A 15,237-nucleotide genomic window follows, 5' to 3' on the forward strand; every position below is an offset into this window, starting at 1 on the left:
AAGGGTTAATCTACTTCTAACTAATTAAATTGACCTCTACCAATTCTGTGAACACGGCAGCATGAAACAATACTTACCATGAGCTAACATGCATGGGCTGAGATTGCAATCGCGTTAGTTAGGGGACACAAAATTATTCAGCTAGTGAAAATTCTTGCACCATTATATTTTCATTCCTGCTTATTTTACAAGTCAAAATTTAAATTTTAAATTTAGAGTTGATTTTAAATTTTTTTTCATCGAAGTTTATTTTCTAGCTTTGATTTTTATATCGCTAAAAATATATAAAAATTTTATTTATAAATTATTTTTTGTTTACGTGTAGGTCCAAAGGTTCGGTTTTTAGCCGTTGCTTATCCAAAGAAATTTTCGCATGTGAATCCCGGGTTTCTGTTGCCACAAGCCGTTTTGAAGCCTGCATGGCTGCACGGACTGGCCGCGTGTCAGCTCTGCTGGTGCGATGCTGCACACGCTTGGATGATCCAGGATCGAGATAGATATCCGATCGATCAGCGGCGGCCTGCACGCGCGTTGCTTGCGCCTCGAGCGAGCGGACAGCGACGTTGCGAACTGCTCCGTGGTGTAGTCAATGATTTGATTAAAAAGCAAGGGCGAGGCGAGAAACAACTGGGTTTCGCCGCCTAATTGAGCTGAGCGCGCGGCTTTGGCTCCCCGCGCGCGCGCGTTTTGGCATCGGCTGCCCGGCCGGGGCCTGCCTTTCGCCGTCGCGCGCGCGGGGCCCGCCGCACCGCACGCCGTTTCCCGCGGCGTCGCTCTCGCGGTCTCGTTGATGAGCTAAAGATTTTGCGTCGCCATTTGCGTTGAACACCCTTCCGCGTGTAGATTATCACTTTTTGGCCATCGCTAATTTTTTTTCGGTTACATGAAACACAAACCACCTGTATCTAAATGGAGATTTGCTCCGGTTCAATGAAAAATATCATTTCTTACTATTGAATCTAGCTGAGTAGAATGTGCGTTATTTTTTTTTGTTGAACTATAAAATTGCTCATCTAAATGTCTCTTTTAACATGGGTTAACATGGGTTTAAAGAGATAGAAACAAATAACATATATCATATTCTCTATAACTCATTTGAAAACACACTTATATATACGTAATATTTGTGGTCACTAGAGTTTAAACCCTAGTGTATAAAATTATACCCTATGACTACACCATCACACCACAACCTTTTTCCATTGGCCCTTGCTAATTTTCCCAGTTGAAATATAAATTTGAAATCTGCTAGAATTTGAAGTATAAAATTGAAAATAATCGACTATGGAAGTATTTGTTGTAAACTTTGGAGTCTCCCTCTTCCCATAGTGTATTAGGAAAAAAAAACATTGATGCCAACTGCAAGGCTGCAACAAGATATCAACGAAGAATCAGAGAGAAAAAAAAGTGCAGGAAAATACCACACGAAAATCTACGGAAATGTAGGGAGTATACGAGCTGCTATTGCGGGGCCCATAAAAACTATCCCTATAAAAACGAGGGCGTGTGCTGCTCTGTAAGTTCAGAGACTTCAGAGCAGAGAAGAGGGGAGCGAAGCAAGATACAGAGGTGAAGAAGCAAAGGCGACGAGCGATACAACTACCAGGGAGAGGGGAGAATCGGCCGGCGCGCCGCCGCTCGCCGGCGATCTCCATTTATCCAGGTGAAGAGGAGGAAACAGCAGTTCAAAGTTTTCCAGAGAATCGTGAGGTATATCGGTTGCTCGTATCGAATCTCTCGCTTTATATTTTTCTGTTACGGTGTCATGCAGTGGAGGATTTTTTTTTGTCTTTTTATTTATTATACTTATCCTTTTCTGATCCCATCTAAAAATGAAAGAATTTATCTTGCTTTTATCCATTTCCACTTTCCTCCATCCGAAGCAAGTTATATTTCTCAAACAAGAAAACTAAACTTTTTTGGACTAAACTAAAAAGTTAGCCTTATTTTGTGACTAGATTCTCGTAAAAAAATTTTAAACCATAAGAATAAGAAAAGATAACATAGTAAAAATGTATGCATATATCAATTCACGAGAATTTTCTCAGGAGTTCTAAGTGGATGATAAATTTCCTATGTTTTATCTCCCCAAAATGCAGAAAAGAAAAGTTTTTTCCCTATACTTCATTTCTCCAAACAAAATAACTTTTATATAAATCCAATTATTAGAAATTCAATCTTTTGTTTTTTTCTCTAAAACAAATAAATAGTCCTAACAGGGTAGATGGGTGCAGTTTTTTCGGAAAGATTTCTTTGATAATTTAAACAGGTTTTATATCTTTAACGTTTTTAGTTGGATTTGCAATTTTGCCTACAGATTTAGCAATCTTACCCTACACCTACAAGCGGAGTAAACTACACGCCTGAGCGAGCGGAGGCGAGGGGGCATTCGTTCCCGCGCGGGCAATGTCGGCGGCGCAGGGCCTTGCTCTCAAGCTGCGGGCCGCGCCGGCGGCGGCTGGCGGCCGCGGGGAGAAGCGTCGCCGCTCATCGGCGACCGCTGTGTCGTCGTACGGAGCAGCGGCTGCGGCGGCGGCGGCGCGGGCTCGCCACGGCCTCGTGTCACTGGAGGGCGGGTTTCTCGGCGGGGCTCTCCCTGCCGAGGACCGAGTGGCGCCGCGGGCATCGGTGTCGTCGTCGCGCCAGGCGGAGGCGGCGGGGGAGGTGCGTCCTCCGCCTCCCAGGTCGATGTCGAAGATCCCCGAGAGCAGCATTGGGCTGTACGATCCCTCCTTGGAGCGCGACTCGTGCGGCGTCGGCTTCATCGCGGAGCTCTCCGGAGAGTACAGCCGTAAGACGGTGAGGTTTTCGCGGCGGAGCATGCTGCTAGAGTTGATTGTCCGTTGCAAACAATCGAAACTCCAACGCGGCGTGCATGTCTGAAATTCTGGAATTGTTCGCGGCGGCTTTCGTGGTTGCAGGTCGACGACGCCATAGAGATGCTCGAGAGAATGGCTCACCGTGGCGCCTGCGGCTGCGAGAAGAACACAGGCGACGGCGCAGGCATCCTCGTTGCCCTGCCGCACGGCTTCTTCAGAGAGGTAAACCTTCTTGAAGTTTTCAGCCGAGAAATATGGATTTTTTCTGCATTGGGGAATCATCTTTTCTGCCTCTTTTTTGTGTTCTAACAGGTCACGAAGGACGCAGGTTTTGAGCTTCCACCGCCTGGCGGGTACGCCGTCGGGATGTTTTTCATGCCCACAGACGAGGAACGCCTTGAAAAGAGCAAACTTTTGTTTCGTGAGGTTAGTCTAGTGATAGAGCAGAACGGTAGAACAGTTCAGTTCAATCTGATAGCAACTGATAGCATTCTCACTTTCATGTTGTATCTTTGGATTTGTTTTGACTCACGCAGAAAGCGGAGTTACTGGGACATTCTGTACTAGGCTGGCGCCGGGTTCCCACAGACAACTCTGGCTTGGGTCAATCGGCGTTAGATACCGAACCTGTGATTGAGCAAGTGTTTGTCACCAAAAGTGCACGTTCAAAGGCTGATTTTGAGCAGCAGGTCATTTGATGATCTAGAACATTTGAACTTTATGGATTTCATCTGTGTCTGTTGTTCCTTGATTTTTTTTGGTTGGTTGCAACTGCAGATGTATGTTCTACGGAGGTTCTCAATCATGTCCATTCGAGAAGCTCTAGGTGTCAAGAATGGTGGACCAAAAGATTTCTACATGTGCTCTCTATCTTCAAGGTTCTGTGTTATCATCTCCTTAAAATAAAAAGTGTGGTTTAAAGTTTCCAACCTTGTAATCTGAAGTGATAGCCAATAAGGATTTCCGTTACAGCTTATCTGTATCAAGTAACAGTAAGCCGTAAAAAAGAAAAGAAAACATGTTTTAGAAAAGTTTCATTTTGATAACGAGGAGCATAAGAAAATTTTTGGTTATTTTTTTTACTTTGTGATCTGATCTCGCTCAAGTTTGATTTGGTAAAATGTGCACGCATTCCATTTTCTGCCAAGCAATTATTTGCTGAAAATTGTTTTTGATATTTTTTCAGGACCATTGTTTATAAGGGTCAGCTTAAGCCAAGCCAACTCAAGGGGTACTTCTTTGCAGACTTAGGCGATAAGAACTTCACAAGTTACATGGCACTGGTAAGTACATAACCATTTCAATTTTATCTGAATCTGAATAATAAAATCCATGATCGTAGTCGGAGTATGGGATTGCTAGCATCAGGATGGTTGTTAGGCCATACAGTGCATCTAAGTAGGCAACAAATATCCTATTTTCTTATGATAGTATGCTTTTTCACTCCTGGTTCATGACGCCTTTGGCTTTAGCTGTAGAAACTAGAAACTATGTCAGCTGATGCCCAATAAAAAGTGTGCACACTTCAGAGTCCTTGTGTAGTTCTGCTATTATCAACTGCTTTGCCAGAATGTGTATCCCAATTAGGTGATTTAAACAAACTTTATTTGGTATGAGGTAGCTTAGGTTCTGGAACTGTTTTACATGGATAATAGCATATAGAATAGGATTCAAGGGTAGATAGCACTGAACTACTGGGTATTTATATGAAAGCATACTAGTCATAGTTGTACAAAAGATGAAACAGGGTATGGTTTAAAAGTCATGCATGCAAACAGATCCACTCAAGATTTTCCACGAACACCTTCCCTAGTTGGGATCGAGCACAACCAATGCGTGTTCTGGGGCATAACGGCGAGATCAATACCCTTCGAGGGAACAAGAACTGGTAATTTTGCTAAACATGCTTATCTTCCTATTTATCATTTTCTTGTCAGCAAGAATCTTTGTATGCCTGTGAACGATGGAGCATGAATTTTATATATTTATATGCTAACTTGCACTGTTGTCCCATTTCCATGTTTGGTAGGATGAAGGCACGCGAGGGTCTCTTGAAATGTAATGGTCTAGGTCTAACAAGGGACGAAATGTTGAAACTTCTGCCTATAGTGGATGCTACATCTTCGGATTCAGGTTGTTGTTCTTTACCACAATTTACACATGATAAAAATAAAAGTATTGTATGCTGCTAGCTTGATGTCTAGGAAACAGTGTGTATATTTGGCATTGCATATCCCTTTTTTACTTGTCAAATGAAAGTATAATCATTTTTGCAAAGTTAATTTATTGACTGATGTTGTAAATTTAGGTGCAATTGACAATGTTCTTGAACTTCTCATACAATCTGGAAGAAGCGCACCAGAGGCTGTCATGATGATGATCCCTGAGGCGTGGCAAAACGATGTTAACATGGACCCTAAGAGAAAAGCTTTGTATGAGTTCTTTTCAGCACTTATGGAACCTTGGGATGGACCAGCTCTAATCTCATGTAACAAGATAAAAATAAACTCTCCTCTTAATATTTATGCATGCATTAAGATGAGTATCGGTTCTGATCTGGTCTTCACACACAGTTACTGATGGACGTTACCTAGGCGCAACCCTGGATCGTAATGGCTTGAGGCCAGGCCGCTTTTATGTGACCTACAGTGGCCGTGTAATTATGGCTAGTGAAGTTGGTGTGGTTGATGTTCCTCCTGAAGATATTTCAAGAAAAGGTAGGCTAAACCCTGGAATGATGCTTTTAGTTGATTTTGACAACCATTGTGTTGTCAATGATGATGAATTGAAGCAAGAGTACTCCAAAGCTCATCCGTACGGCGAGTGGCTAAAGAGACAAAGGATACAACTCACAGATATTATAGAATCTGTAAATGAAACTGAGAGAGTTGCACCACGCATTTCAGGCACACTTCCAGTAAGTTAATTATCTTGCTGACTTTTTGAGTGTTCTGTAGGTTAGGAGATTGCCATGCGAGGCAAGCTATTTTATGGTTTCTTTTATACTTTGATGCAGATTACAAATGAAAACAAAGCAGACATGGGTCTCCGTGGAATTTTGGCCCCGCTGAAGGCTTTTGGGTAAGAAACAATCAAATCTTAGTATGTTTGTTCTCATCTTTTTTGTTGACAAATTATCTATTTGGTTGGATTCAGGTATACAAGAGAAGCCCTGGAAATGTTGATGCTACCTATGGCCAAAGATGGAGTAGAAGCTCTCGGATCAATGGGAAATGATACTCCCCTGGCTGTGATGTCAAACAGAGAGAAACTGACATATGAATACTTCAAGCAGATGTTTGCACAAGTTACAAACCCACCGATTGACCCGATCAGGGAGAAAATTGTCACATCTATGGAGTGTATGATCGGTCCAGAAGGTGACTTGTCTGAAACAACAGAGCGACAGTGCCATCGGCTCACGCTCAAGGGTCCTTTACTGAATACAGATGAGATGGAGGCTATTAAAAAAACGAACTACCGGGGTTGGCGCAGCAAGGTGCTTGACATAACTTATCCTAAAAAGAATGGAAGGATAGGCTTACAACAGACTTTGGATAAAATTTGTGCTCAAGCACGAGAAGCTATTCACAAGGGCTACACTATTCTAGTTCTCTCTGATAGAGGTCAGTAAGATTTATCAGCATGAATTTTATGATCCATGAATTTATCAGCATCTGGATATAGTTTGATGCACATTAGTTTTATTATATATTGGATCTTTTCCATGTTCATCAATACGACTAACATTGATCTGAATGTGCTTGGATATCTGTTGTGCTGTTATTGCAGCATGTGAGATATCACGATTTTATTTTATTTAGAGATCATGAATAAGTAAATATCTAGTGCAAGTTTTCATAACAGCATGTTAACAGTCAACATCTTAGTTTCATCTCAGGCTAGCTTGACCTTAGTTTTTCTTGCTCCTCTTGGATAAAGTGTCAGCATAGCTCTTTTCACTTTGAAATCAAGATTTATCCTATTTATTTTTGTATCTGAGTTCAGCTTTCCCAAGCTTGTCACCATGGCATGTGCTCTGCATTTCAATGGTTAATTCTCAAAATTAACTTGCCTCGTCATCAGTCTCATTTGGACCGAAAGATTATTCTTTAACTAGAAGTTTGCATACAGATTTTTCTTCAGATCGTGTAGCTGTCAGTTCCCTATTGGCAGTTGGAGCTGTTCATCAGCACCTTGTCTCAAATCTTGAGAGGACACGCATAGGGTTGTTAGTTGAATCGGCTGAACCTCGTGAAGTGCACCATTTTTCTACCCTTATCGGATTTGGTGCTGATGCTATATGCCCTTATTTAGCTATAGAAACAATATGGCGGTTGCAAATTGATGGAAGGATTCCTCCTAATGCTGATGGAGAACCTTATACACAGAAACAACTTGTTGAAAAATATTTTTATGCTTCAAACTATGGAATGATGAAAGTTCTTGCGAAGATGGGAATATCCACACTGGCATCTTACAAAGGTGCTCAGATTTTTGAGGCCCTTGGTCTTGCTTCAGAAGTGGTCAGCAAGTGTTTTGAAGGTACTCCTAGTAGAGTTGAAGGTGCAACCTTTGAAATGCTTGCACAAGATGCTCTTCGTCTCCATGAGATTGCGTTCCCATCAAGAACTTTACCACCGGGAAGTGCAGATGCTAATGCTCTTCCCAACCCTGGGGATTACCACTGGAGGAAAAATGGAGAAGTTCACCTTAACGATCCTTTTTCCATAGCAAAATTGCAAGAAGCAGCACGAGTTAACAGCAGGGAAGCATACAAAGAATATTCTAGGCGCATTCATGAGCTGAATAAGCAATGTACTCTACGTGGCATGCTGAAATTTAGAGAAACTCCGATCAAAATTTCCTTGGATGAGGTAGAACCTGCAAAGGAGATAGTGAAGCGGTTCTGTACTGGAGCAATGAGTTATGGATCCATTTCCTTGGAAGCTCATGTTTCCCTGGCTGAGGCTATGAACACACTTGGAGGAAAATCAAACACAGGTATCTCCTACCACATACGGGACCTGATCTTTTGCTGAGTCAGTTACTTTAAAATGCTATGTGTTGTGTGCTTGCTATATAGTTCTAAGCTTCCTTGATTTTTCACATGATAACTTAGTTGGCTCTTTTAGACCATTTTAACATTGCCATTGAAAGATCACCTCAATTTGCTTACTTAGAATTATGAGTTAGTATTAGCAAAGTACTCATGCTTTCAAATGGAAATATATTACAAAATGTTAGATTCACTGTCATCACCACTAGAGACATTTAAAGTAGTATACATATATGCCTGAAATGCGATAGTTATATAGTTTTTTTTGCCGGGTAGATAGTTATATAGTTATCAAGCATGAGAGCAAAGACCAATTTACAACTATGAACTGGCGTTCTTACTTGGCATAGATTAAGCCTTACAGTTGGCCAAACTACGCTTAAGTGGAAAGTTAGAAGTCTAATATCCCCATTAGTTCCTTAACAACTTTGGATGGTGTAGATTGAAGGGGTTTGTGCATACCGTTATTAGATAGTAGGAGAGTAACCACATAAGCATACAGTTGTAACACCATATGGCCCAGAATTCGCCCAATTCCTTGGCCTTCTGTGGCCTGCGGGGTGGGCCATTCATGAGTAGCACCACACTTGGGCTTTCCCTCGCTTCACCAAAAGGTTGATAAGATCAGGAAATGTTATAGTTTTTGGCCAACAAGGCTTATATGCTATTATAAGTCTAGGTAAACAGTCATTGGTGTTTTACATAAGTGAATAAATCATGGGATCCTTTGACAAGTGTATATGGCTTTTCTTAGTTGATATAGCATTTAAATCATCGCTCTCCAATTTCAGGGCTAGGTGTCATTTGATACGAAAGAGAGATGCCTCCTGAACTCTTCCATATGCTACTTAGGCCGCGTTCGGTAGTTGGAGGGAGGTGGGTTAGTTATCCGGCGCAGAAAACGTACTAATAGATTATTACATGATTAATCAATTATTAAAAAAATAAAATAGATTAATATGATTTTTTAAAACAACTTTCCTATAGAAATTTTCGCAAAAAATACACTATTTAGCATTTCAGGAAGCATGCGCGCGGAAAACGATGGGGTTTAGATATCATATCATGGGTGGTGAACACGGCCTCAGAAACAAATGGGAAGAAGCCTGTTGTTGCTCATTCAAGCACAGCAGCTAGGCTGATACAAAATTATTTATCAACTTTTGTTCATTCTATTCTCATTCTCTCTAATATTGCACTTCGCATCTGCAGATATGCATCTTATGTGAACCTGTTTATGACTTATTTGTTAAGAATATCAACTTACTAGTGAATTTGGTAACTGATTCCATTTTATATGTTAATTGGGATGCACATCTAAAAAGGTGAGGGAGGGGAGCAACCTTGTCGTATGGAGCCTCTTCCCGATGGTTCAAAGAATCCAAGAATAAGTGCGATCAAGCAAGTTGCCAGTGGAAGATTTGGAGTTTCCATTTATTATCTGACTAATGCAGTTGAGGTGCAGATAAAAATGGCTCAGGTATTTGACTAGATTGGTTCTTGAAAACTATATAAACTACTTCTGTATTATCCGTGGAACACTGGTCTGGCTATTCATCAGGAAGTAGAAATTTATATCTTGTCACTAACTGTACAGGGAGCTAAACCTGGTGAAGGTGGTGAGCTACCAGGTCACAAGGTCATTGGCGACATTGCAGTCACTAGAAATTCTACAGCTGGTGTAGGGCTCATCAGCCCGCCTCCTCACCACGATATATACTCTATTGAGGATCTCGCGCAACTTATCCATGACCTTAAGGTAAAGTCTCCTTTGTTTAAATGGGAAGGGTATAGTCTCATGTGGTCTCATAACTACTTAGTGCAAGATTTTATTTTGCTACTTGCACATTTACTTCCTTATTAATTACCAGTTCATGTCTCAATGTTTCAAATTAAATAACCTTTTTAGAAACCTGCATGTTGCACTTTACAAATTTTGTTGGCTTATGCGTGTTGCTTCTTTCTACTGTAGAATGCAAACCCAGGAGCCAGAATCAGCGTCAAACTAGTCTCTGAAGCTGGTGTAGGAATTGTCGCTAGTGGTGTGGTGAAAGGCCATGCTGACCATGTTCTGATCTCTGGACATGATGGAGGCACAGGAGCCTCCAGGTGGACGGGGATAAAAAATGCCGGGCTTCCTTGGGAGCTTGGATTAGCTGAAACACACCAGACTCTGGTGATCAATGGTCTGCGTGGCCGAGCTGTTCTACAGACAGATGGACAGATGAAAACTGGTAGAGATGTTGCTGTTGCTTGTTTACTTGGAGCCGAGGAATTTGGATTTAGCACGGCCCCTTTAATCACACTTGGATGCATTATGATGAGGAAGTGTCATACCAACACTTGCCCTGCTGGTATTGCTACACAAGATCCAGTGCTCCGTGCAAAGTTTGCTGGGAAGCCAGAACATGTCATAAACTATTTCTTCATGCTTGCTGAGGAGGTACGAGAAATCATGGCACAGCTTGGCTTCCGCACCGTTAATGAAATGGTTGGGCGATCAGATATGCTTGAGGTTGATCCTGAGGTACTGAAGGGCAATGAGAAACTTGAAAACATTGATCTCTCACGGCTGCTGAAACCAGCTGCTGAAAGTAGTCCTGGGGCTGTTCAATATTGTGTGGAGAAGCAGGACCATGGCCTTGACATGGCATTAGATAACAAACTCATAGCCTCCTCAAGAGTTGCCCTTCAAAACGGTGTTCGTGTTTTCATTGAGACACCAGTCCGGAACATTAACCGGGCTGTTGGCACTATGCTCAGTCATGAGGTCACAAAACGATATCACATTCATGGATTGCCTTCGGATACCATCCATATTAAGCTGAATGGGAGTGCTGGCCAAAGTTTTGGTGCTTTTCTGTGTCCTGGGGTCACCCTTGAGCTTGAGGGGGACAGCAATGATTATGTGGGTAAAGGACTGTCGGGTGGAAAGATTGTTGTGTATCCACCAAGAAATAGTCGATTTAATCCACAGGACAATATTGTGATTGGTAATGTGGCTTTATATGGTGCTACGAAGGGAGAGGCATTTTTCAATGGTATGGCAGCAGAAAGGTTTTGTGTCCGGAATTCAGGTGCTCGAGCAGTAGTTGAAGGGATCGGCGATCATGGATGTGAGTACATGACAGGAGGTATCGCTGTTATTCTCGGAAAAACTGGTAGGAACTTTGCAGCTGGCATGAGTGGAGGTATTGCTTATGTCTATGATGTGGATGGGAAGTTCAGAAGCCGTTGCAATTATGAGTTAGTTGACTTGTATGATGTAGTTGAAGAAGATGACATCATAACATTGAGAATGATGATACAACAGCATAGACTCCACACAAAAAGTGATTTGGCCAGATATATGCTCTCTAATTTTGATAATCTTCTTCCGAAATTTGTTAAAGTATTTCCAAGAGATTACAAGCGGGTTTTGGATAAACTAAAAGCAGAAAAGGCTGCTGAAGAAGCAAAGCAAAAGCTTGAAGCAACTAAAGCTTCAAACGGTATTTCAGTAAAGACAGAGGTAAATAAGGAATAAGCAGAATACTTTGTCACTCTGTATCTTTGATACTTGACTGATGGAAGTTTATGATAGCATTCCTAAAATAGTTATAATTGTAATTATGTGAGCTTTCTAGTCTGACCGCAATTTTTTTTTTGTATGCAGAAAGTGATAAACGAAAAGCCATCAAACCGACCATCACGAGTTTCAAATGCTGTAAAGTACCGAGGTTTCATAACATATGAGCGAGAAGGGATTTCTTACAGAGATCCAAATGAGCGTGTAAAAGATTGGAATGAAGTTGCAATTGAATTGGTTCCTGGCCCACTACTAAAGACACAATCTGCTCGATGCATGGATTGTGGCACTCCTTTCTGTCATCAGGTGATACTTCAATTTTTTTTCCCTTCTGTATCAGGCAGCTAGTTTTTTTTTTTTGCATAAAATACAATGATGCTTTCCAGTGCAATAGTTTTATACATATGTTGATTTTTACCTCTTGATTTCTTATACATGTACAACTGTAAAGGTTTCTTGGTATGGTTTCTGTATTTTTCTTATATCAAACTTTTGCAGGAGGGTTCTGGTGCTGGTTGTCCTCTTGGAAATAAGATCCCTGAATTCAATGAATTGGTTCATCAGAATAGATGGCGCGAAGCCTTGGATCGCCTACTTGAGACAAACAATTTCCCTGAGTTTACTGGACGTGTTTGTCCTGCTCCTTGTGAGGGTTCATGCGTACTTGGCATTATAGACAATCCAGTATCCATAAAGAGCATAGAGTGCGCCATCATAGATAAAGGATTTGAACAGGGATGGATGGTACCACGGCCTCCACTACAGAGAACAGGGTGTGTGTTTTAAACAACTTTTTACTTGCTTTCCTATATGAGTTGAAACATGTAACAATTGCTGCATTTAAGCTACTTAATTTTTTGCAGAAAGAGAGTTGCTATTGTTGGCAGTGGCCCAGCTGGCCTAGCTGCTGCGGATCAACTCAACAAAATGGGCCATTTTGTGACTGTGTTCGAACGTGCTGACCGTATTGGAGGCCTTATGATGTATGGGGTTCCAAATATGAAGACAGACAAAGTGGGCATTGTTCAGCGACGTGTTGATCTAATGACTAAGGAGGGGGTTAAATTCGTTGTGAATGCCCATGTTGGAAGTGACCCTCTGTACTCCATTGAACAGCTCCGTTCTGATAATGATGCAGTTATTTTGGCTTGTGGGGCTACAAAGCCGAGGTGATTTAACACAAAAGCTAAAAAAAAGTGGATTTTGTAGTTCTCCTTTGTTTACATATTTCTTGTCACCAGTTTTTAAATTCTAAGCTACACAGTTTTATCATCCTTGAAACTCGGCTAAGTTTTAGTGCATTATACTTGAGCAGAGATCTCCGTATCCCTGGACGCGAGTTGTCGGGCATCCATTTTGCTATGGAATTTCTTCATGCCAATACCAAAAGTTTACTTGACAGTAAGTTGGAGGATGGTAACTACATATCAGCACAAGGGAGAAAGGTGGTTGTCATTGGTGGTGGAGACACAGGTACAGATTGTATTGGGACATCCATTAGGCATGGCTGCACCAACCTTGTAAATCTTGAACTTTTGCCTGAACCACCAAGAAAGAGGGCACCTGACAACCCCTGGCCACAGGTTAGTTCCCTCATCATTAAAAAAAAATGATAGCATCTTTATATTTTTGTAGTAAAAATATATTTATATTTTTAAAATTTAAGCATTGCCTCATTACCATTGCCTGAACTTGTACTTACATTACTGTGCTCTGATTCGATTATTGCCTTCAGTGGCCCAAGATCTTCCGTGTTGATTATGGGCACCAGGAAGCTGCTAGCAAGTTTGGAAAAGATCCAAGAAGTTACAAAGTCCTCACGAAGCGGTTTATCGGAGACGAGAATGGAAAAGTGAACAAACTTGAGGTAATACGTGTTGAATGGGGAAAAGTGGATGGAAGGTTCCAATTCAAGGAAGTTGAAGGATCAGAAGAAATTATTGAGGCTGATCTTGTCCTATTAGCTATGGGATTCCTGGGTCCCGAAGAGGTTAGTTTTCCTCCCTTTTCTCTTATTATAGACGAGAATAGCATTACACAATTGTGCATGTAGCTGTTTTGAGATCAAACAACATATAGTGCCTAACTGCATATCCTTCTACAGACTGTTGCTAAGCAGCTGGGTCTAGAGCAAGACATGAGGTCAAACTTCAAGGCTCAATTTGGAAATTTTGCGACTAATGTGGACGGCGTGTTTGCTGCTGGAGACTGCAGACGTGGGCAATCCCTTGTTGTTTGGGCCATTACAGAGGGACGGCAAGCTGCAGCAGCCGTAGACAAGTACCTGTCAAAGGATGAAAGTGAAATCAACGGCACAGAAGACATTGCCATGTCAAGTGAAGGTCTGGTCCAACCCGTAGTTGCATAGACGAAAATATTTCTGCAACTTTGGTACAGCCGTGGTGAAAAGATAGTAGAGATATGCATTCTTAGCTATATATAAAAGGAAAAATAAAGGACTCCTGAATAATTTACAAGAAAAGAGGGCCCTTTTGTTTATATAAAGTATGATAAAAGGGAAATTTTGCTGGCCGCTATATTTTTTTCCCTATTTCTTCTCGTGAAGAGATGCAAGTTCTGTAATTATAAGAGCAATGTATAGTTTTTGTTAAATAAATATAAGGAAGATTTTGTTTAAACATTTGGACATGTATAAGTACATACTAAATTCTGAAGGTGCTCTTGAAGTGTTGGCATTGACTGGCACAGGAGTAAACAAAAGCACAAGGTATTTTTTTTATTTCAGTGATAGAGAAGTGCATATGACACCAAACCAGTCTGTTAACAGTGTGACTGCTAGTTTCCAGGTTTCTGTTGTGCTGGAATCCTTCCTTTATAAAAAAAGAAACTCAATCCTCGTGCGACAGGCTAGGATATTATTGATTGTTTTATGCATCGTATAATTGGAGATTTGGAGCTAAGTCATGCGCTATTAGTCTAGAAGATATTAGTGACAACACTTGATGCAAAGGAAATCATATTTGATATGCCTTGTTCTAGCGTCTAATAATTCTCATTTGAACATCATTTTTTTTCTTTTCTAAACCGGCGATGCCGTTACGAAAACAGTAGGGTCCATTATTGACTGCGTACTCGGCGACTATTGATTATTGGGGTAACAAGATTGACCTTAATCGACAGGTGCTTCAATTTGCAGATGTATTGTGCCTGTTAATTCTAAACAATTTTATGAGAATTTCTTTAAGATAAGTTATTGCTAACGTAGTGGTAGAGTGTGCAGTTCTCTATGGTTCCATGTTTGACTCTCAACCAGGGTTCACAAAACCGCGCACGTATCGCCAAGATGCGATAGCGGTTTTGGCGATACGGTTCCACAAATATCATCCTAATTCAAAAAATTAGAAAAAATTTAGTAGAAAAATCTAAAAAAAATCATGGTTATAGTTATGCTTATCCTAAACTTAGTGGTAAACAAAATTTCAAAAACAAGATATGAATCAATTAAAAAAGGTTAAAAGGTGAGAAAAAACTAAAAATCTCATTGTTCCTGAGGCCCAATACGGTCCAATGCGGAGGAATTCAAAATTATCGCGATAATCGTAATAAACCGTGCGATAATTGCAGAAAACCGTGTGATTATCGTAATCGAATCCATGATTACAAAATAGCATGATAATCATTCCAAACCACACGATTATCATGATCGAAGCTGTGATTACCGTCATCTTCAAAATCGCCACGATAATCGCACCAAACCACACGATAATCGTGTCAAACCGTGTGGTTTGACATCCAAAACCATGACGATTTTTTGAATTTTGAGTTTTGAA

The 15,237-nt window shown here is 41.0% G+C and overlaps 1 protein-coding gene across 1 annotated transcript; it reads left to right on the plus strand.

Annotated features, from left to right (window-relative positions):
• Positions 1–1,542: 1,542 nt before the first annotated feature.
• Positions 1,543–14,207, plus strand: LOC102713634 (glutamate synthase 2 [NADH], chloroplastic). Its single transcript, XM_040524532.1, has 23 exons — positions 1,543–1,710; positions 2,318–2,799; positions 2,922–3,041; positions 3,132–3,245; positions 3,356–3,508; positions 3,597–3,697; positions 4,006–4,102; positions 4,598–4,707; positions 4,849–4,952; positions 5,128–5,307; positions 5,393–5,736; positions 5,836–5,900; positions 5,976–6,445; positions 6,954–7,823; positions 9,204–9,358; positions 9,476–9,637; positions 9,851–11,389; positions 11,534–11,752; positions 11,945–12,219; positions 12,310–12,615; positions 12,762–13,029; positions 13,182–13,436; positions 13,551–14,207. The coding sequence occupies exons 2-23, from the start codon at positions 2,407–2,409 to the stop codon at positions 13,812–13,814; spliced, it is 6,564 nt and encodes a 2,187-aa protein (XP_040380466.1). The 5' UTR covers positions 1,543–1,710; positions 2,318–2,406; the 3' UTR covers positions 13,815–14,207.
• Positions 14,208–15,237: the final 1,030 nt, after the last annotated feature.

The sequence above is a fragment of the Oryza brachyantha genome, chromosome 5 (genome assembly GCF_000231095.2).
Source record: "Oryza brachyantha chromosome 5, ObraRS2, whole genome shotgun sequence".
NCBI classification, from domain to species: domain Eukaryota; kingdom Viridiplantae; phylum Streptophyta; class Magnoliopsida; order Poales; family Poaceae; genus Oryza; species Oryza brachyantha.